General features: G+C 37.8%; 1 protein-coding gene across 4 annotated transcripts in view; it reads left to right on the forward strand.

Moving 5' to 3' along the window:
- ZFYVE16 (zinc finger FYVE-type containing 16) overlaps positions 1–23,656 on the forward strand; it is a 62,022-nt gene extending 38,366 nt beyond the window's left edge. For all 4 annotated transcript variants that reach the window (XM_075541220.1, XM_075541223.1, XM_075541221.1 and 1 more), the window contains 7 exons: positions 611–715; positions 1,098–1,245; positions 5,346–5,426; positions 13,956–14,118; positions 14,989–15,094; positions 16,334–16,501; positions 19,482–23,656. In XM_075541220.1, the coding sequence (XP_075397335.1) occupies positions 611–715; positions 1,098–1,245; positions 5,346–5,426; positions 13,956–14,118; positions 14,989–15,094; positions 16,334–16,501; positions 19,482–19,643 (933 nt within the window). In that variant the 3' untranslated portion in view covers positions 19,644–23,656. The remainder of the gene's footprint in view (positions 1–610; positions 716–1,097; positions 1,246–5,345; positions 5,427–13,955; positions 14,119–14,988; positions 15,095–16,333; positions 16,502–19,481) is intronic.

Genomic DNA, 23,656 nt, shown 5'->3' on the forward strand with positions numbered 1-23,656 from the left:
TGTTTGTTTCTCAGTCACCCACTCATGGTGATTTTGTGATAGCAGCACTGGTTAATTAACTAGAGATATAAAAAAGTATTCCAAGGAGACTCATTTTTGTTTATACATGCTTAGTTTGAATACTCTATTTTAGTTGATCTGTATCGATAAGGAAGGAAACTTGGTAACCGTGGGCAAAACATTGGGTGATAACCTCAAGGTCAGTGGTTCAAATCCACCAACTCCTCTTTGGGAGAACGGTGAAGCTGCTTGCTTCTGTAAAGATTTACAGTCGCTTATTAACATTAGTTGGATTTGACTTGACGGCAGTGGGATTGGTTTGGGGAGTGTGTTTTTGTTTCTATTTTGTTTTGCTTTTGTAGCCCTAAAGAGGTATTCACCTCCAAATACCAAGGCACCTTTCTGAGACTGATCATCTTTGTAACTGATGTGGCGTAGCTGGAAGGATTAGTTGCTTTACTTAAATTGATACTGGCTTTGTGGATGGAACTTTGGTAGTAAACATGACAAACTATAAACTGATAGCCTTTTTAAGAGCGTTCAATAAATGGGTAAATGTTCATGGTTAGTGGTAGTTTAAAGTTCATGGGAATTTGATTCTTTTATTCAGGACCTTCGGAATTACCAGTATACATTGCATAATATAGATCATCTATTGATTCATATGGAAATGGGCAAAAGCTGCATAAAAATACCCCGGAAAAAATACAGTGATGTAAGTATAATTGCTTTTATTGAATCTTGCAGATAATTCTTAAACATCAAGTGTCCTTATAGGAATTGCATCAAATTAAATTTGTTTTTTGTTTTTTTTTTTGAATCAGATGTTTTAATATGTACTGCCAAAATACCCACTGTTTTTTAAGTTTGAGAATTTATTTCCTAGTGAGGAATTCGTTTATAGTTTGTTTTAAATGTGTTTTTTTCCTTCACATTTTTTCTTACTGTTTTATTGAAAACATTTTTATATATCATTCCAGGGAGTTGCCCTGACTCAATTTTGATAATTATAAGGTTGATCAGGGATATGAATTATTATAACCAGTAAAGACATATAATGTTGATATGAGTTTCTAAATGAGTGTTTTCCCTTCCAGGTAATGAAAGTCATAAATTCTTCTAATGAGCATGTTATTAGCATTGGAGCTAGTTTTAGTACAGAAGCAGATTCTCATCTAGTCTGTGTACAGAATGATGGCATTTATCAAACACAGGTCAACAGTGTACCTGGCCATCCTAAGAAAGGTGAGAGTTATGGTTCTGAATGCTTATTCATGATACCACCATTATCAATATCATTCCTATCAAAGGGGAAAAATAAATAGTATATGGCATGTGTATGTGTTTATGTGTGTGTGTACATCACATATACCCTATATGTGTGCGTATATGTATATCTATAAAACTTCTGGGCTGAATTGATGATAAGACAATTTACTTTAATATTTCCTATGTACAAAAAGCAGATTAAACAAATGTATGGAATGGATAACTTCAAGTCTACTGTATGCATAGGTTTTGTCAATTTCTTATCCATCTTTCCAGCAACATTTTTGTTTGTGAATTTTTGCAAATACACAGGCACACACATATTTTTATGTTAACTCTTTAAAAACAAGTTATAACATTTTTTTCTTCTGTTTTTTTGCCTTGCTTTAGTTTTTAGTTAACATGTCTTGTCGATTATTCTGGTAGGATGGAATGTTTCAGGAGCCATGGTGGCGTCCCAATAGTTAAGCGCTCAGCTGCCAACTGAAAGGTCAATGGTTTAAACCACCAGTGACTTTTCAGGAGACAGGGCTTGGCAATCTGCTCCTGTCAAGAGTGTGGCCTAGGAAACCAGAAGGGACAGTTCTCTTCTTGTCACATAGGATTGCTGTGAGTTGGAATCCATTCACCAGAACCCAACAGTGGTAGTATAGAAAGAACTTGTTCATTCCACTTAAGTTTTCATTTCATAACAATTGGGAGATGTTGCAGGATCACCAGTGTTTCATTCTGTTGTTCATAGGGTTGCTGAAGTCAGAGCTGACTGGTTGGCACTTAATAAAAACAACCTGTGTCTGTCATTTAATTGTCCATTATTAATTGTAACAGGTATAATTGTTACCAAGTACTGAGAATTTATAAAGATACTACAGTGGATAACTTTGCATCTTGGCAATTTGCACATGTGTAGGATAAGTTCCTAGAAGTGAAATTACTTCATCACAGAATATGTGTTATTTATAGTTTTATTAAGTATGATCAAGTTGTCCTATGTAGAGATTGTTCAGATTTGCATCATTCACAGCAGTGGATGCCTGATTTCCTAGACTCTCACTGACACAGGTTTCAGACATTCTAAATACTATAATTATTAAGTAAAAATATTATCCCTCTGTAATATTTTATCTTAATTTTACTTCCTTTGCTTTTTTGGTTAGCTTTCTAATGTTCTTTTTTAAAATCATTTTACTAGGGGCTCATACAACTCTAATCACAATCCACACATACATTAATAGTGTAAAGCACATTTGTACACTCATTGCCCTCATCATTCTCAAAACTTTTGCTCTCCACTTAAGCCCCTGGCATCAGGTCCTCATTTTTCCTCCTCCCTTCCTGCTCCCGCCTCTCTCATGAATCCTTGATAATTTATAAATTATTATTTGGTCATATCTTGCCCTGTCCTACGCCTTCCTTCACCCACTTTTCTTTTGCCCGTCCCCCAGGGAGGAGGTCACATGTAGATCCTTGTAATCGGTTCCCTCTTTCCAACCCACTCTACCCTCCCCGTATTGCCACTCACACCACTGGTCTTGAAGGGATCATCCGCCCTGGATTTCCCGTGTTTACATTTCCTATATGTACCAGCCTACGTCCTATGGTCTAGTCAGACTTGCAAGGTAGAATTGGGTCATAATAGTGGGGGAGGGAGGAAGCATTTAGGAACTAGAGGAAAGTTGTATTTTTCATCGTTGCTACATCGCACCCTGACTGGCTCATCTCCTCCCAGAGACCCTTCTGTAAGAGGGTGTCCAGTGGCCTACAAATGGGCTTTGGGTCTCCACTCTGCACTCCCCACATCATTCACTATGATAAGATTTTTTGTTCTGATGATGCCTGATACCTGATCCCTTCAACACCTGATGATCGCACAGGCTTGTGTGCTTCTTCTATGTGAGCTTTGTTGCTTCTCAGCTAGATGGCCGCTTGTTTACCTTCAAGCCTTTAAAACCCCAGCAGTTGTGTCAGGAAGGTGAGCATCATAGAATGCCAGTTTAATAGAAGAAAGTATTCTTGCATTCAGTGGAGGCCCAATGTCCTTCTGCTACCTTAATACTAAATCTATATATATACCCATAGATCTATTTCCCCATCATATATAAATATATTTGCATATGTAAATATCTTTAGATATCTATAAATGCCCTTTTCCTCCCAGCTCTTTCCTCTATTTCCTTTGACTTTCTCTCCTGTCCCACCATCATGCTCAGTCCCCACCAGGGATTCAACAATTCCTCTTGTTTACATTACCCTTGATCATGTATTACCATGCCTCCCACACCCTCCTCACCACTGATTTGGATCACTTGTTCCCTTGTCCTTGGGTTTGTTAACACCACTACCCTACCCCCCACTTCCCTCTCTCCCATGTCGCCCTGGAACTGTCAGTTCTGCTGTTTTCTCCTCAAGATTGTTCATCCAGTCTATCATATTTATTAGACAGACCTGCGGAGATAATAACATGCTCAAAAGCAAGACAGCAAAACCAAGCAACAATATACAATAAAACAACAGCAAACCAATGACAAAAATAAAAAACAAAACACAAGAAAGAAACACTTGTAGTTAGTTCAAGGATTGTTTGTTGGCCTTTAGGAGTGTTTTCCAGTCCAGTCTGTTGGGGCACCATGTCCTGGCTCAAAAGTCCACCTTCAGCCTTCCCTGGGGACATCGCTGCTCCATTCCCTTGCTGTTCTGTTGCACCCCCTTAGTGTTTTGCTTCGGTGTGGTGGGATCAGATTGGGTGCAATTCTCACACTGTGTCTCTGGTGTTGTCTCCTGTAGGGATATGGGTCAATGAGGGGCAACATGTCACATAGTGGGGCCGGCCACGTGGTCCTCTCTGGAATGGCTGCTCTAATTGCGAACATCGTCCTCATGGCCTGATGGGCCAGGATGTGCTCCACTCTCTTCTCCTCCCTCTTCATCTGCTCCCGTGTGCTCCGATCAGGAGCTGCAGATTCAATGCTGTCCTTTGAAATAAATTCTTTTGGGGGAAAGGGCAGGTGTCTACTTAGTAGTTGGGATTGGGGCCAGCCCCCTAGACCTCTCCACTGATTCCCTACTCCACACTGGCAAGTTGTATTCACATCTTGGAGCACTGGGTTGAAGTCTGGTCCCTCTTTCCCTGTGGAGATATAAACAATATCCTGTCTGGGTGGGTTAGTGCCCTGTGTCCCCTCTACCCATTTCCTTTTTATTATTATTTTTCCTTTCCCCACCTCCTTTTCAGTTGTCTACCATGTGTATCCCTGCATTTGGTCTGGTCCCTGCCATATTACCTGGTCCTCACCCCAGGAATGTCTGTATACAGTAGCTTTTTCCCTGTGCCCTTTTGCAATTTCTTTTTTAAAGCTGACCTCAGCGGACTCATGTTGTACTTGTCCTTTAGTCCTGACTTGCTTCGCTGAGCATGATTCCTCCAGTTCTTCCCATGCAGCGATGTGCTTCATACGTTCAGCACTGCTTTTTAGCGAGTGATGCTTCGTACTCCATTGTATGTAAATACAACAGCTTTTTAATCCAATCGTCAGTTGATGGAAATTTGGGTTGTTTTCAACAGCTTTCTAATGTTATTAGTGTGGGCTTGACATTTATTGCATATTTAAAATGTGCCATGCTCTCCATTCAGTGTGTATTTAACAAACATACAATGGCAAATTAAGATATAAATAATGTATTCTCTCTCTTTTAGGACATAGGGTTTATGCATAAGAAGATATTTTGTATAGTGAGAGCACTTTCTTTTCCTTCATTAGAAAAAAAGTAAAAGTTCTTAATGAGAATTGTGCTATACAATATCACAAGAATCAAGTTTACTGTAAAAGATTAATTCTTTAACAGTAAAAGTATTTTTTAAACTTGTATTTATAATGAAAACACACCCTTTCCCTAGAAAGTTTTATTTGGTTTCTACATTTCTAAGAAACAATATTTGGTTACCGAAATAACTGTGTGGCTGAGGCCGAATTATTTTTGTGACTCTCTTTATGAGAGCCAGAATTGTCTACAATTGTCTGCCCTGTGGCATCATGGTGGAGGATAATCTGTTTTCATGTATCCTCTTTTTCATTCAGTGACAGGTGCAAGTTTTGTGGTGTTCAATGGAGCTCTAAAAACATCTTCAGGATTTCTTGCTAAGTCCAGTATAGTTGAAGGTATGAATTTTATGTTGTTAGATGGATTTGTGGCAAATCTGTTTTGTATTACCTTAAAGATATATATTTGGTGCTTATAAAAAATTTTTGTAATTTATGCAAAATTATCATCCAGCCCCAATGTTTGAATCTACTTATGCCCCCTTCCTTCTCTCCTCAAGAATTAAGTATTATCCTGAATAGTATGTTTCTCATTCTCATGCTTCTCATTGTGTATATTCAAGGAGGTACCCCCCAAAAACCCAGCATTGTGCTGGGCGGAACAGAGCCTCTGTGGTGTGCATTTTACCAGCAGCTCGCTCTGAGGGAGGGAGTGCCCTCAGTGGTGTCTCCTGGGAAGGTGCTCTCTGGTCACAGTGACTTGTTGCATAAGAGTAGTTTTGCTTGAACCTCGTTTTTTTTGTGATGACTGATTTAAGAGTGCGGCATATGGCTGTGAAATTTTGTTTCCTGTTTGGGAAAAATGCTGCAGAAACTGTTGTGATGTTGAACACAGCTTATACGGACAGTGCTATGGGAAAAACACAAGTGTACAAGTGGTTTTCTCATTTCCAAAAAGAACGAAATGTCAATTGATGACAAACCTTGTTCTGGGTGTCCGTCAATTTCCCAAACAGACGAAAATGTCTACTCTTAGTGTATTTGGAGTTATTCCACCAGGTTAGACTGTTAATCAAACTTTCTGGTTAGAGGTTTTGAAAAGATAAAAAATAATGGGGTGACAAAAAAAGACCTGATTTGTGGCAGAAGGGGACTGATTTTGCCACCACAACACTGCCCCTGCGCTCACAGCCATCTCTGTGCCAGTTTGGGGCAGAAAACGGCATGCCTCTCTTGCCCCTCTGACCTGACTCACCTGACCTCACTCTGCAACTTCTTTTTGTCTCTGTGAATGGAGAAGGACATGAAAGGACAAATATTTGATGAGGTGAAGAAAAAACGAGAGTGGTGCTGTCAGCCATCCAAACAAATGAGTTTGAAAAATGTTCCCAAGAATGGAATCCAGATTTGACGAATGTATTAAGTGTAATGGAGAGTACTTTGAAAGTGATAAGGTTATTTTGTTAAAAACTTTAAATACATAGTTTTGAAAAAAATTCCATTTTGGGGGGGTACCCACTTGTACGTATCTCAAAACAATACATTGTTTATTGCATATTTGCAGTATTAATAAAAGATATTCTTTATATTACCATATGTCATATTTTTATTCAGAATTGTGTTTCTAAGATTTAGATATGTTGTTGCCTACAACTATGGTGTCTTCATTTTTAATGCTTTTCGTGTGGGCAATTTAATCAATGCTATTAAATGTTTTTGGACATAATGACATGGGTATCTGGATTGTTTTTCGTGACTTGTTATTATGAACATTGGTGCTAGTAACTTTCTTAAATTGGGCACTAGTCTTAAGGGGTTTTTGTAGGATATTATTCAGGAGTAGAATATCTGGGCCAGTTGGTAAATAAATGTCCAACTTTAGAAGATACTGCTAAATTGTGTGTCTAAGTAGTGAGACCAACTTGCACACTTCCTGGAATATAAAATTTCCTGCTGATCTAAATGTTCAGGTGTGGTGTTATCACTTTATTTGTGCTGACCTGGTAGGTGTCTCTGAAGGAGTGCTAGTGGTACAGTGGGCTGCTCATTGAGCTGCAAGCCACAAGGCTCCCGGTTCAGATCGACAGGAGAAAGATGAGGCTGCCTGCTCCTGTAACGATTTCAAGTCTCAGCCTCACGGGGCAGTTCTACTCTGTCTTACTGCAGGGGCTCACACTTTTTCAGCATGCGAGCTGCTTACAAAGTGATCAAGTCAAAATCTACCAACTACAAAAATGCAAAACTTTTACATTTATTTATTACATTTATCCATAAATGCATTGAGAATTCTTTATATGTACAATGTATGTTTATGTACCTTGCGTAACCCCATGAGTCCATATTGCACAACACAACACAATTAACAAAGTATATTTTTTGTCATGACCTGAGTTTACTCTGATGACTTGCACTGAATGGAATGAGCCAGGGATGCACAGTCCAGACAGCAGCTGCTGACAGCCAGCCTCAAGCACACTTCCAAATGATCATCAGTCATGGTGGAACGGTGCTTGGACTTAATGATCTTTACGTGGGAAAAGGCTGACTCACATCAGTAAGTAGAGCCGAATAATGCCGTCAAGGAGGTAGCACATTTTCTCATGTTTGGGTACTTTCCCTCTGTGAGTAAGTTCCAGAACTGTGCATGCGCTCTGGACTTCAGCTGAATGTCGGCTTGTAGTGTCAACATATCCCATTCCGTGTGAAAGTGATCAAAGAAACTGGTCACCAGTCTTCCTGCACAGCGCTTTCAGTATGTCACTGTCTTGTCCCTCATGGAGTGCGCTTTCATGTACCTCGCACAGCTCTCTTTGGCCATGTGCTGCTTGTAGTGCTGAGCTCTGAGTTTATCCTACGAGGAGTTCTTGGAGGTTCTTGGCTATCTAGATTATAATGTTTTTATCAAATATGGGGAATTCCCTGTCATTTTTTCATGAATATATTTTCAGCAAAGGTAAATACATATACAGATATCTCCTATCAAGTCTGTTCTTTGTGGCTATACTCCCCCCACTCCCTCCCACATCTGTTCAGCTTGCATGTCTGTCTAAGCATCTACTCATAGAGCACCACTATTTCAAGGTTGTGCATAGAACAACATTCGCCTCCATTGCCTGTAGCTCTGGGAAACCTCCCAGTGTTTTCCCTTGCCTCCGTGAGGTTTACTGCCCTCCCTCTTATTATGCAGTGCCCCTCCCCTTCACCAGGAGCATGCTTGTCTGCCGGAGAGCCCAGGATGTTCTCTCCTTCTCCTTGGCAACCATCAAAAAATGTTTTTTTAAAAGAATATTTCTTTGAGTACCAAAGCTTTTCTTGACTTTTTCTAACAGTGTTTTATTTATTTTTTTATTCAACTGTGACATTCAGCTTTGGAAGCACACATAACATTAATTTTATTTTTACCAAGGCTCCATATAAGAGCGAAATGCTACATAGAAAAGACATCTTTTTGGGTAAAGGGAGAGATCGGTCAGTGTAAGACATGAAAAAATAATAATTTATAAATTATCAAGGGTTTGGGAAGGAGGAAAGGGGAAGGGAAAAAACTGAGCTGATACCAAGGGCTCAAGTAGAAAGAAAATGTTTTGAAAATGATGATGGCAACAAATGTGCTTGACTCAATGGATGGATGGATGGGTTGTGATGACTTGTATGAGCCCCCAATAAAATGATTTTTTTAAAGATCTTTTATTAAAATGTTGAACATAAAGACTCATTTTTAAATATTTCTTAAATGTTTTATTTTTATTATTTTTTTAATAAATCATTTTATTGGAGACTCTTACAGCTCTTATCACAATACATCCCTTGTGTCAAGCACATTTGCACATATGCTCTAACAGTGTTCTTATATAACACTTGTTTTTCTTTTTATTGACGAATTTCACTCCCATATTTTCTTCCAGGTTCGTCCGTGTTGTGAGATGTTTTGCAGATTCATTGTTGTTCTTTAGCATTGCATAGTATTGCATTATGCTTATCTACTAAAGTGTATCTATCCATTCTTCCATTGCTAGACATTTTGATTCTTTACATTTTTTGCTATTGTGAACAGTGCTTTGATGAACGTGGGTATGCATATTCATGTTGCAGCTCATAGTTCTTTAGGACAAAGACCAATTAAGGAATTGCTACTGCGTGACACTGTATTTACATTCCTAGCCTTTTGAGGAAGCACTGCTTCCCACAGTGATCCTAATCACTGGACAGTCCCACCTGCAGTGAATGAGCTTTCCAATTTCTCTGCATCTTGCCAGTTTTGGGGGGTTTTCTGTGTGTGTGTGTGTGTGTGTGTGTTGTTTTTAACTTTACTATTAATGCTGGGGTGAGGTGATATCTCATTGTTGTTTTGATTTGCAGCTCTCAAATTTCTCCCCTATTCTATGCATTCTCTTTTTACACATTTGGTGAAGTCTTTTGATTCATATAAGTTGGATCAAATTTTTCAGGAGTTCCCAGTGATCTGTTACATCTCTGCTATTCTATTTGTGTGGTTTTTTAGTATGTTTGATAAACTTGTTCATTGATGAACTTTCATGTTTTCATTGATGATCTTTTTAATTTTAAGTTTTACATTTCAGTCTTTGTTTCATATTGAACTTTGATTTTGAATATGTGTGAAACATGGATTCTCTCTTATTCTTCTGCGAATGATAACCAGTTTTAGCAGCACCATTGTCTTCCCCACTTAATATGTTTTGACCCTTTGTCAAATATGAACTCCATACATAGGTAGATTTACTCTTGGAATCTAAAATATATTCTATTGGTCTATATATCTATCGTTGTATTTGTACAAGACTATTTTTACTACCATGACTGTGTAATAGGTTTTGAGATCAGTAAGTAAAGGGCCTTCTATGTTGTTCCTCTTCTTTAGTAGTACTTGACTTATCTGGGGTCTCTTTCCTTAACATGTAAAGTTAATGATGAGTTTTTCCATCTCTTTGAAGGCTAAGGATGGATTCTGGGTTGGGATGGCTTATGTGGTAGACTGCTTTGGTTAGTACTAACATGTTCACGACATTTAGCAGTCCTATTCATGAGCACAGTTTGTTCTTCCGTTTATGTCGGTCTCTTTTGCTGTTTTCAGTAGTAGTTTGTGATTTTCCTTACACTGGCCCCTTGTTTCTCTGGGTGTCGATTGTAAATAATATTGCTTTCCTGATGGCCTTTTCAGTATAAAAGAACAGTTGATTTTTGTATGTTGATCTTGCGTCCTGCCATTTTGCTGAATTGTTCAATTAGTTCCAACAATTTTCTAGCTAAGTTCTTGGTATGTCCTATGTATAGAATCATAACTGCAAATAAGAGAGAATGTTTTATTTCTTCGTTGCTATTTTAATGCCTTTGATTTCCCTTTGTTGCTTGATATCTCTAGCTAATGCTTCCAGCACAATGTTGAATATGAGTGATCAATAAAAAAGACATCCTTGTCTGATTCCTGTTCAAAAGGGAAATACTTGAAGTTTCTTCTGAGCATAATGTTGACTGTTGATTTTGTATAATACTCTACTATGTTAAGGATTTTTCCTTCTGATTTTGTTCATTTTTATCTGAAGTGGGTGTAGGATTTTGTCAAATCCTCTTATCAATTGATATGTTCATATATTTATTTTCCTTAGTGTTATTTATGAGAGATGGGTTACAGTAACTGATTTTCTAATGTTGAACCATTTTTGCGTATGTGATATTAATCCTACTTTGTCATGATACATTGTTGGATTCTATTTGGTTAGGATTTTGTTGAGATTTTTTTGCATCTATGTTTCATTAGGAATATTGTTCTAGGCATTTTTCCTAGAATATTGTGTGTAGAGAGTTTTTTAATACAGTCTCTTGTCTTATACCAGGTTTATGCATGTTTCACAACATAATTTTTTGCGGTCTCTTCTGGACTAGTTTTTAATTGGCACCAACTTTTCTCTGAGTGTTTGGTAGAATTCACCAGTGAATCCGCCCAGGCCTAAATTTTTGTTGGAGGTGGGATGGAAGGGTCAGGATGTTAAAATGACCTAGTCAGTTTCTTTTCTTATAGGTCTTTCAGAGTTTTATATAGGTTATCCCATTACCTCGTCTGCATAGTTTCTGCTGAGAAGTCAGAGCTTACTATTTCCCCTTTGTATGAAACATTTTTTCCCAAGCTGTTCTTAAGATTCTTTCTTTGGTTTTGGAAGGTTTGATTATGATATATCATTGTTTTCTTTTGAGGTCTCTCGTATTTGTGGATCCCGTCAGCTTCTTGGATGCCCATCTCCTTGTCTTTCGTGATGTTATAGAAGTTTGCTTCCAGCAACTCTCTGACAGTTTTATCTGCACTTTTTGTTATTCTTGTTTTGGAATTCCAGCCACACATAGTTCTATGACTTTTTCTTTTTTAAAATATGTTCCTCTAGCAGCTTAGTATTCAGAGATTTGTCTTTAAGATCACTAATTTAGCCTTCTATTGATTCAATTCTATTCCATTACTCTTTCATTGTATTATCTGTTTCTGAAATCATACTGTCAATCTAGATTTCTATTTGCTGTTTTTGTATGGTTTTTAATTTTTCATTTATTTTTACCTTTGTCCTTATGGTGTTTCCTGAATTCTTCCATATTTTTTTCTGAGTTTTCCTTGCTTTCGTTGATCTTTCTCTAGCTTGATTAAAAGAATCAAAGTATCATTTGTTAAAACTCCTTATTAGGTAGTTCCAGTGTCTTTTCTTCCTGAGGAAATGTGCTGGCTCTGTACATTGGTCACTTCTTTGAGTCACTCTGTCTTTTCCATACAAACTGGAATCTTATGTTTTCTCCGAGACATTGTGGTGTTGTTATATTTTGCATGTAATCAATGATTGTATGTTGGTGAGACCTTAGCCATTCACTGCCTGCCACGCTTTTCATTGTCAACCACCAGTGTGGACACTTGTGCTAGTTCTGAGCAAACAGAACTGATAATGGCACACTGTGCCAGGCCATTAGAAAATCCACCTGTTTCCTTACTGGCTCCTTATTTACCTCCTCCTCCTGGGCATTAGTCAATCTGCTGCTCTGTTTTTCCCTTTGAAACTCGAGTACTAGGGTTATCCTCTGTGCGTGCTTCGGCATGGCTCTGGTACCTGTGTTGTAGAGGGTCTGGTTTTATGTGTCTGCCTGGTCTGCCATCTTGCTGGAAGTTTCTCAGTTAAGCTTTCAGTCCCTTTTTTCTTCTCGTTGCTGTGCTTTTTAAGACTTATTTTAGACTACTCAGACATTTTTATTGTTCATTTTTATTGAGTCTATTTTATTCTTAGCTATGTTGCTTTTGTATGACTGTGTGTACTCATTTAACTGTCTGCTGGTCTTTATGGTCTCCAGTGAAAATGGAGCCGTAGTTTTTGTTGCTGTATATTTAGCATTTCTCTTTTCTAAGTTTGTTTTCAAGAGATTCTCATCATTTTTTTTACCAGTTCAATTGTGATGTACCAAATGTGGCTATCTTTGTTTTATCTTTATTGGATTTTATCGAGCTTCTTGGGTGTGTATGTGTGTGTGCAATTTAGTACTATTACCTCTTCAATTTTTTTTCTGCCCTTATTTCTCTCTTATTTTCATGACTCCTACTACATATATGCTAGACTATTTAATATATTCCCCAATTGTCTTCAGGCTGTTGTTATTTTTCTTCTTTTTTTTTTCTTTAAATCTTTCTGGTTGGATATTTTTATTGATCTTTATGTAAGTTTTTTCTTTTGCCACCTGAAGTTTACTGGGTTTTATTCATCAGATGCAGTTTTTATTTCTACAATTTATTTTTGGTTTTTTATCCAATTTGTTTTTCTCTAAGTCAGAATTCATTCACTTAGCCGATATTCGCATTTTAGTCTATGTGTTTGCAATATCATTCGTTGTAAAGTGTTTTTGTTGTCATTTTTTGCTTGGGTCTAACGTCTTGACCATCTCAAGACGGGTTTCACTTGGGGGATGGTCATGTTCTCCCGTTCCTATCTAGTAATTTGGTTGTCTTTGTTGGTATATTTTAGGTTCTATTAGCTTTAGAAAAATGTTTATTTTTATTTTAGTAGGCATTTCAATGGCTTGATCACTTTAAGCCTCTGTAGACTTGATTTTACATTTTGTTAAGCTGGATCTGAAAGTTCAAGTCCAACCTCCTCCAATTTGGCAAGACTCGGCTTCCAAACAGTTTTGCCTGTAGCTATTTAAAGGGTTGTCTTTTGGTTTTATCAGAGTATTAATTGTTATTGGGGTGTTAAGAAGGTTTCTCCACTTTGGCTAGCCCAGACTACAAACGTCTCCTGTGCCTCACGTGACTTCTGTTAGACCTGTTTTATTCTTAATCTTGTAACAGCTACTTTGATAGGCCTCATGTAGACCTAGTCTAAAGACTAAACGGGATTCCTGAGTACTGGGTATTCTGGTGGCCTGTTCATGAAGTTCCTTCCTCTTTAGTGTCTTGGCTCCAGATTGTAGGCATTTTAGCTTGCTCATACTCTTTATCTCTTCACTCTGAGCTCAGTAAGGCTCAGCGGTCACTGTGCGGAAATTATCTCCAGGCAGAGAACCCAGGCAATTTTGGACTCCGCTCTTGAGTTTCCTTTAAGGGTCACAGTATTACATGATCTACTTACTGACCAGGACCTGAAAGCAGTTGCCTCATCTGTTTTGTCCATTGGTAGTCTTCAGAGGGCTAGTTTAATACCTGCCAATCATCTCATCACAGCCAGAAGCAGGGGTTCTCAGTTTTATTTCTGTAACCTTAAAAAAACAAACTTTAACCATCTAAAATACAGTGTTTGGGGTTTTTTTCCCCCTCCTCTATTGCAAAATAGCGATTAAGATAACGTGTCTGAATTTATCTCTTTCACAGATTTTATTTTGATGGGCGACTTTGTGACTTGGGTGTGCAGAGTGACACTTGGTGAAAGAGTTGTGACCCTCTCATTCCAGATGGCCTTATGGTGCAGATGACCCCGGAGACCATGGATGGGCTGCGGCTAGCTCTGCGAGAGCAAAAGGACTTCAGAATTACGTGCGGGAAAGCGGACGCAGTGGACTTGAGAGAATATGTAGATATCTGCTGGGTGGATTCTGAAGAAAAAGGAAACAAAGGGTAGGGGCTTTTTTTTTTTCATTACTAAAATGTAATAGATTTAATTAGAAGGAGGGATAAAAATATTTCATTAATAAAATTTGGTATTTTAAAAATGAGTGTGGAATTGTACCATTAATTTGGCATATGGTATATGCCGATTAATTTATGTGGTCTGTTCTTTTTGTACATGCAGCTTCATTTGTCTTTCTTGCTCGGATGTTGAGAATTACTGAAGGACTGACAGTGTGAGAGCTGGCCAATGGTAAAAGGTCCATTGTGTAGCACTTGGGGCCTGATGTTGGGCTGACAACAGCAAGACACTTTTTTTGATCTTATGTGCTTCTTTTTCAAATTTAAGTAAAGGGTTCCCTTTGGATGGCAATTCTACATTCTATTGTCTCAAGTAAATACTAACAATGGAATTGAATTGGAGATCTTGCAGAATGTTACTGTTGCTCCTTCCTCTTTGCAGTTAACCCATTTTTTTTTTGTTGCTGTTTAGTTTGTTTGCTTGTTTGTTTTGAGGTTAGTTGTTGGTGTGGAACAAAGAAGGAACAAGAGGGCCAATTTTGAAGAATCCCAAATAAAAGTTTTGAATTAATGAGACAGCTTTCTGTTAGGAGACTGTTTAAGATCTTTAAAACCCCAGAAGGTTTGAATGGACGCATAAAACAGTACTTGCAATCTATTCATCAAAAATATATAATACAGTGAAGAAAACTTGGTAACTAGCTGCGATTACATAATTATTTTGTGTATAATTGAGATCTCTGCTTTAAGTTGATTGCTTTTACCATTTTTCTCGCCACATTTGTTTAACTCTAACAATTCTGTTTTGAAAAGCACCATGTGACTAATAATTCTATTGTATTATATTTTTTTCTTCAGTGTTGTCAGTTCAGTGGATGGAATATCATTGCAAGGATTTCCAAGTGAAAAAATAAAACTGGAAACAGATTTTGAAACTGAGGAGAAGATTGTAAAGTGTACTGAGGTAATTGAGAAAGAGGATTATCCCTTTACATGCCATGATGAATGTGCAGTTTGGTTTTATTTATTTTTTATTTGAAAATTCCTCACTATGAATATTTAAGTGTGGCATATTACACTTCCTACATTACACATTGAGACACACACGTCCTTTCCCCAGATATCCTGTGTACACCAGGTTTATATTTCTTTTTAAGTATTTGAGCCTATTGTATGAGGGTACTTGCCTGCCAACTAACAGTTTAAGTTTCGTAACATTGCCATTTTTGTTTATAGGATACGATACTTGATGGTATTATTTTATTTTGATTTTGCTCTTAATTTCCAGGAAAGATGTTCAAACATGTGGAAATAGCATTTATGTGTGAATGCTGATTATACATTGATGTCAATAAAATACTTATTTTTGAGGGGTTTTTTCCCCTAGGGCATTGGGTGGGCCATAGCTTTTCAAAGCTTTCTTTGCAGGTGTGGCCTAAACCCATGTAAAGATCAAATTTTAATGGCTGAAAGTTTTACAAACTTTCTATTCTCATACTTCCCATATTTTTCCCAGAAAACAACCAAGTAAGCAGTGTGGTTTTATCTGACCTCTGGCTAGACAAGGAAGAAAAACTTCCATGAGGGAGAGAGAGGTCAAACAAACCTCTACTCTCCATCTTATGATTTGTTTCTCCAGTACCCCACTCCCTAAGCTGGGAGGCTCTACAACATTATTTAATTGTTTGATGTTAACTTCATATATTTATCCCCGAAGTAGTGGTTCTCAACCATCCTAATGCCACGACCCTTTAATACATTTCCTCATGGTGTGGTGACCGCCCAACCATAGCATTATTTTCATTGCTACTTCATAACTGTCATTTTGTTACTGTTATGAATCGGGCGACCCCTGTGAAAGAGTTATTTGACCCCCAAAGGGCTTGTGACCCACAGGTTGAGAACTGCTGCCCTACAGGATGGAGATATTGTAGGTCAGACTGATTAATATTGTTCTCTCAACTAAACAAGGCTTCCTTTGCTCCACAAAGTAACATTAGGGAAAAATAGCTGAACTGTTTCCATATTCCATAATCTTTGGCTTGACGTTTTTATATATATTTTGCATTGAACAGTAGATATAGAATGCTCTTAACTAGTGGATTGCAAGATACTGGTATTAGAGTGTTGTTAATAAAGTTGAAAACAAAAATCATATTTTTTCACTTAATCATGGCTTGTTTCCTCATTAAACCTATTCCAGGTGTTCTACTTTCTGAAGGGCCAGGATTTACCTAATTCATCAACTCGATACCAGTTTGCAAAAGAAGTCGCCATGGCTTGTAGTGCCGCACTGTGCCCTCATCTGAAAACTCTAAAGAGTAATGAGATGAATAAAATTGGACTCAGAGTTTCCATTGACACCGATATGGTGAGATGTTTTTGTGATGTATTTTTAAAGTAAATGTATAATAAAATAATGGAGGAGGGTGGTAATAATCAAAAGTTTTTCTCAAACCTTTTCCTTTGAGAGGAAATGAAAGAACTAAATTTTGTTGGGTATCAAGTGTGTGCTATATCCATGGCATACATTTCCTCTTTCATTCTCCCCAACAAGGGTTAGTTAAAATGTCTTAGGTGCCGTGGGCCTTGTGGTGTCTGTCACAGCTACGTGCCCTCCCATGTAGCACCACAACAACTAGATGGTTATACACTTAGATGTAAATAGCTTGTAAGCCAATGAGTGTGGCCAGTTTCCGTTCAACTCTTCTTTACAAAAACCGCTATCTGCCTGGATTTCGCCCATAGGCTACCATTTGACCACTCATGTTTCCATAGCCATTCTGCCTAATTTTTCATTCATTTAACTAGACTCTGTGTTCACATAATTTAAAATAACAAAAGTCTAAATGTGTATACAAAGCACCTTCAGAGACCAGCGTTCACACTGTTTCTACGTAAGTGGTGGCCCCTAGAGATAGAAACTGCACAGTGGCATGTGGGTGGCATCCACTAGAGTTCTGCAAAGCGTCCTTGGGATTGTCTGCATGTACAAGTAAGTGAATGTATCTTAGTGATATTCCATTAGTATATTTTCTCTCTGAATTATTGCATAGTAGTCAGTTGTACAAATACACCATAATATATTTAAGTGGATTTTCATTCAAGTTCAATGTGGGTTGATCAATATTTAGATTTTCACAATATTTTACTTTTGTGTAACTATGAGTGCATCCTTAAGAAATATCCCTGATGCCTGACTTTCTAAAGATACAGTGTCTGGGGTCTTAAAGATTTGAAGGTAAACAAGAGGCCATCTAGCTCAGAAGCAACAAAGCCCACATGGAAGAAGCACACCAACCTGTGATCTCAAGGTGTCGAAGGGATTAGGAATCAGGCATCAAAGAACAAAAAAATCAAATCATTGTGAATGAGAGGGAGTGCAGATTGGGGACCCAAGACCCATCTGTAGGCAACTGGACATCCCCTTAAAAAAGGGTCTCGGGGAGGAGACCAATCAGTCAGGATGCAGTGGGGCAACAATGAAACTCACAACTTTCCTCTAGTTCTTGAATGCTTCACACACAGACACACACACACACACACACACCCAATCATGATCCAACTTCTGTGTTACAAATCTGGCTAGACCAGAGGATGTACACTGGTAGATGGGAACTGGAAACACAGGTAATCTAGGACAGATGATCCCTTCAGGACCAGTGCTGAGAGTGGCGATACTGGGAGGGGTGGAGGGAGGGTGGGGTAGAAAGGGGGAACCGATTACAAGGATCTACATATAACCTCTTCCCTGGGTGATGGACAACAGAAAAGTGGTTGAAGGGAGACGTTGGACAGTTTTAAGGCAGAACAAAATGTTATAAATTATCAAGGGTCCATGAGGAAGGGGGTAGCAGGGAGGGAGGGGAAAAACTGAGGAGTTGATACCAAGGGCTCAAGTTGAAAGCAAATGTTTTGAGAATGATGATGGCAACAAATGTACAAATGTGTTTGACACAATGGATGGATGTATGGATTGTAAAAAGAGTTGTATGAGCCCCCAATAAAATGATTAAAAAAAAAAAAAAAGACCAGAAGAGAGGCAGGGGAAGGAGATACTAGGTAGAAATTGTATAACTCTTCTTGATAATGTTCAACTATTAAATAGTATGATACATTGGGGGAAAAGATAAATTCCTGAAAGTAAAGTTGCCAGACCTGAGCATAGACTTCGTATATATTACGAAATTACCCACAGATAGACGTGTGTGCATGTGTGCACTCACCAGTTTTCGGTAGTTTTTCTTCCGCCGTTACGTAGGAAATAGATAAACAAAGGTTTGAACATTGCCAGTTTGGTACCACCCCTATCCCACACACCCTCGTACTATTTTAATGTATGTTTCTTTTATAATGAGTGACGGTGATCATCTTATAACAACTACTCATTTGCCTCATTACTGTCAGTTTATATATGATAAATATCCATATATATTTGTACCTCTTTTCATTATCTAAAATGATAGCTATAAAGTCACTTTTTGGTTATACCTGAGAATGGTGATTTTAATGTGAACATGTTCCAAGTGGTCAAGGTTTGCTCCTCTCCATCCATGGTGTGTTGTTACACGATTATTTCTTAGTGAAAAGACAAGGTTTCATCTCACTGTGGTACCAGATAATGATTAGTTATTTGAATAAGCACTGTTAATATTGGCAGCAACAAATTTGAAGTACTTTATTTATTTTTGGTTTGGGGTTCTCTTTGTCATTTTATTGGGAGCTCTTGCAGATATCATAACATTCCATAGTTCAGTCACATCAAGAAGCATTGTACAATTGCTACCACAGTCATTTTCAAAACATTTTCTTTTTTCTTGAACTCTGTGATAACAGCTCCCCTTTATCCTTTCCCTCTCTCACCCTTCCCCCCAGAAATGCTTACTTGTTGCCACATCTTATACCATCTGATATACCCATTTACGTATAATTTTTTTGTTATTCTCCCCCCCCCTTCCCGTTCCCTGAGGAAACCATTACTTGTGTTACTGTTTGAAATATTTTAAAGTGAGTTTCTTTAACATTGTGAGATCTGTACTTAAGTCTTGTCGGTCATTATTTAGAGCCCGTAATGTGTTTAAATGTTCAGAGAGGACAACTAAACTATGAGCAAGTAGCATTTTTAAATGATATCTGTGAAAGGGAAATTATAATTATGCAGTAGATTAAAACATTTTATCTATTGCATAGTTTTATGCTGAAGGAAGAACATTTGTATATAAAATATCAATTGTTTTATTAACAATGATTAGACCATTATTTTTGAAGTACTTTATTTTTTTATTCATCTGAGCTAAATCAGATTGCTCATCTTCAAGGGTTAGTTGATAATTTTTCTTTTCTTTCTTCAGGTTGAATTTCAGGCAGGATCCCAAGGCCACCTTCTTCCTCAACATTATCTCAATGATCTGGATAGCGCTCTGATCCCTGTGATTCATGGTGGGGCCTCCAACTCTGCGAGTCTGCCATTAGAAATAGAGTTGGTCTTTTTCATTACAGAAAATCTTTTTTAGTGGTAGGACATGTCATGGTAACTATTATGAAGTGATCTGTTAGACGCATTAAAATGGAAGTGCTTTGTACTAAATATTTACACTAAGAGTAAATATGTTTGGTATTCGAAACGTGTACACTTTGCTTTTTAGGCAGGGATGATCTTTTAAAATCATTAGCACAACATTTAGAACTCTAAAATTGTAAGGGACTCCGTTTTGAAGCTTTACACATAGACAAGCACTAAGAAACAAGCGAGGGTCTCATGCCTAAGAAGTTTGTGTCGTTACTGTGTCGTTAAGTGCTAAGCCAAAGTATCTGCACGTAGGTATACCTCTTTGTGCCGTTAATGGTTCTAATGAAGGCTGTTTCAGTTGGAACCTTGGGGAGGGAAGATGGCTTTGTTTATGTAGATCGCTGGCTTCCAGAGTCTCTTAAAAATACATTTTAGTGGCATAGGCCAGTTTTCAGATCAGAGATGATGATTCTTTGAATAAACAAGATAACTTATTTGTGTAATTGGAAGTGGAGACCTACCTCCATGATTAGATAAACTCTTGATTGTTTGGATTAAAATCAGAATTTTGCCTTTTTCCTTCTCAAATTATTATATATACCTATATTACATATTTGTTTTGTTTGTTTTTACTTTATTATATGGGCATACTTAAAATAATTGTGGGTGCTTCAGGACCTTGTGCTTCTCTATTTAAGTATATTGTTTTTATATCAAGAACATATAATTCACCATGTGTTTTATAAATCTTTAATAATTTATAAATAGGTGATATTTTTCTATTACAGTGCATTATTTCCCCTACTTTTCTTCCAGAATTACCACTGTATTCACCAGGCGTTTTAGCAAAGGACCCTGGAAGTAGTCGTTATGTAGCAATAAGTGAAGCATGAAGCAAACCGAGCTTTATTTCCACTTTAATCCTTAGAATTTTCTTGGCAACTCTGCATATTTTCATGAGTAACAATGTAACAAGTATAAATTTTAAGGAAATTACTTTTGCATATTTAAATTCTTTATATGGTAGTTATTTTTGATAATGAGATACTAACATACGTTAAACTGTGTATTTAAAGGACACGTGACACTAGAAATTGAAAGACAGAGGCCCTTTGAACCCTGATCAAGTTCAGAAACTGTTACAGCGCTTTCACCTTTACTTTAGATGACAGAAGTCTGCTTTTGGAAAAAGTTAAGGGCGTCCTTTAGTTAGTCCTGTCGTTTAAGATGCGCAAGACTGTCATTGTTGTGATGCTTTTTAAATTCTTGGAGAGAGAGAGAGAGAGAGAGTGTGTGTGTGTGTGTGTGTGTGTGTGTGTGTGTTTGCATCAAAAACACTCCTTGTCTATCTCAATAAAAAGAAACTACACTAAATAGCCTTCTCCCCCCATTTTAAGAAAAATATTCCTGAAATATCTCCACATAAAGACAGGATCAAGGTTACCACTCAGCATCTGCGGTCTCAGGCTCAACGAGATTGGGAGTTTGCATGAGTTTAGCTGAAGCACATCTGCAGTCCTAGCCAGAGTGCAGGAGAGGTCGGTCTTCTACCAGACGCTCGTTCCTGCACACGGTGTGACATGTTGCTGGTAGCAATGAAATGGAAACTTATGTTTTCTGAAATCATGTAAGATAAACTGCATTTGTGGCTTCTTTACCGGGTTCCTTTTGCAGTGTAAATAGTTGTACATCTGCAGGTACTGCGTTTACCATAAAGAATCAAATGGTGGAGAGCTCTCGATGCAGTAGGATAGCTTTGGATTTATATTCATAAAGGCTCCTCCTTCAGTAAACTTTGGACTAATGTGCCCAAAACTTGCAGTCTCATTTTAAAGTTTTCTGGGAGTTACATGTTTCTGAACACACTTGTTAAATTATTTGGTCATGTTCTTCACATTGGCACTTAATTTTAAATGTGAGGTTTTTCAAGGTAAAATGGAATGATTCTTGGTGCTCAGTCTGCAATGATCTATTTTGGGGCTTTTCATTTGAAATATGAAGCAAAACCTAGCTTTTCTACAGCTAGGCACAAACTGTGTTTGTCCAGATAACTGTACACTCACTTGATGTGTATAGCACTGTATTAGATTCCATTGGTTGAAAAATGAACAAAATCATTCTTCTTGGAGCTGATGTACCATAAAACCTTGAAAGCCAGGACCTGTGTAAGGCAGACACCTGTCAGGAAGGAAAATGTAGACATTTTCCTTTGAAAAGTGGGGATGCTACACCCTGTCAATGGTGGGAACTCTGTAAGAGAGAAAGTAGGCTGGACAAGCTCCAGTTGTCTGGGGTTTTACTGTGAGAAAGCGGTGGCTGTGATAGAGATGAGGAGCCCTCAAGGTCAGCCATTTGAAACAACCAGCTGCTCTTCCACAGAAAGCCGGGGGTTTTACTCCCATAAAGAATTACACTCTCAGAAACCCAGAGGCAAATCTCCCCTGTCCTATAGGGTCACTGTGAGTCAGAGTAGACTTGATGGCCGTGAGTGTTGGCAGTAACTGAGTTCACTGGGTGGTTGGCAAAGAAACCAGGAGGATAACCATCCACCAATGAGAAGGCCATCTGTGAGCCTGTTAGACCGCAGTCAGCGCTTCTAGGACCCAGAATTACAATGGGAACAGTATGTAGAACGACTCAACTTCCTCTGACCCCTGAAGATCTCACCTTACAATTGTGTCATACAAGTACTAGCCTGACTATGGTTCTCAACTACCCACTTCATAGCAGCACAGTTTAGATGTTAGATTTCTTTAAGGTGAGCAAAACAAATAATCTGACTCAAATTTTAAAACAATTTGAAATAAAACTTTAATCCAAGTCATAGTTCTTTGTGATTAAAAGAAATTCTAATATGTAATAGACACAGAAATATATAATAGACACAAGTTCAAAATTCAGAAATCCACATTAAAAATTGAACAATTTGCTATGTGCACCTATCTTACATTCTCTAATTTTAATTAGTTTCTCATATCTTCCCAATGTTTTGGTGTAGTAGCAGTAAAAAGTAAACATCTGTTCTTATTGCACATACACTCCCACGCTTAAACAAATACACAAAATGTTGTAGGCTGTCTACACTGAAAAATATGATTTCATCTCCTCAGGTTCTGTGGATTATGTGACTTATATTGAGGCTCTTAAAAGATTCATTGTTTCTCCAAAACCCCACTTAGTGATTGATAAAAGCATGTTAATTTCAAAAAGATAAAATCTGTTATTGGAATTATGACCATAAGTTTCAGTAAGAAAACTGTTTCAATATAATTTTTATTACTAAAGTAATTACAATGTTACTTTTATTTGAGCCATATTGTAACACTAGTTTTTTCTACTAGTCACTAAACCTTGCTAAATTATCTTTTACCACTTAGTTGATTTTTTTAAATTACTTTAGTTTTTTTAATCTTGTTCTTTGTAGCTCCTGTTTTGGTTTAGCTTGGAATGTAATGAAGTTTAATATTTAATACCTTTTGGGAAACTTTTGTACATCTGCATTGATAAAACCAGACTTTCATGTTTTTTACAAATGAAGAAACAAAGTGAATTCTTGTGCTTTGTATCGTGAACCTCCTCTGGATATGATAAAGGGTTTGAATTTTGGTGAAAACAAGGTGGCCAAGATGGTCTTCAGCATGTCCACTCCCGTATGGTCTCCACAGCTCTGTAGTCTCCTTCCATATTGTGCCAGTGGCGTGCCTCTTCTGGGAGGAAGTTGTACACGTCTGGTTTCCATCTGGGTGCAGATGGAATCACTATGTTGAACCACTCATTCTGAGAAACAGCTTCCTGGCATGAGCAGTGCTAGAGAATTCCACTTGATGAGGAACCGAAGCCTCCTGCCAACACCCACCTAAGTGATTCGATCCTTCACCCAGAGTCACGCCTTCAGACTTCAGCCCCAGCTAACAGCTTGACTGCAACCACATATGAACAATTCAACTAAGCTCATCTGGAGGCTTGTCCCTCAGAAACCATGTGAAATAATAAATGTGTGTTTTGTTAAACTACTAA

This window comes from Tenrec ecaudatus, chromosome 2 (genome assembly GCF_050624435.1).
Source record: "Tenrec ecaudatus isolate mTenEca1 chromosome 2, mTenEca1.hap1, whole genome shotgun sequence".
Classification (NCBI taxonomy): Eukaryota; Metazoa; Chordata; class Mammalia; order Afrosoricida; family Tenrecidae; genus Tenrec; species Tenrec ecaudatus.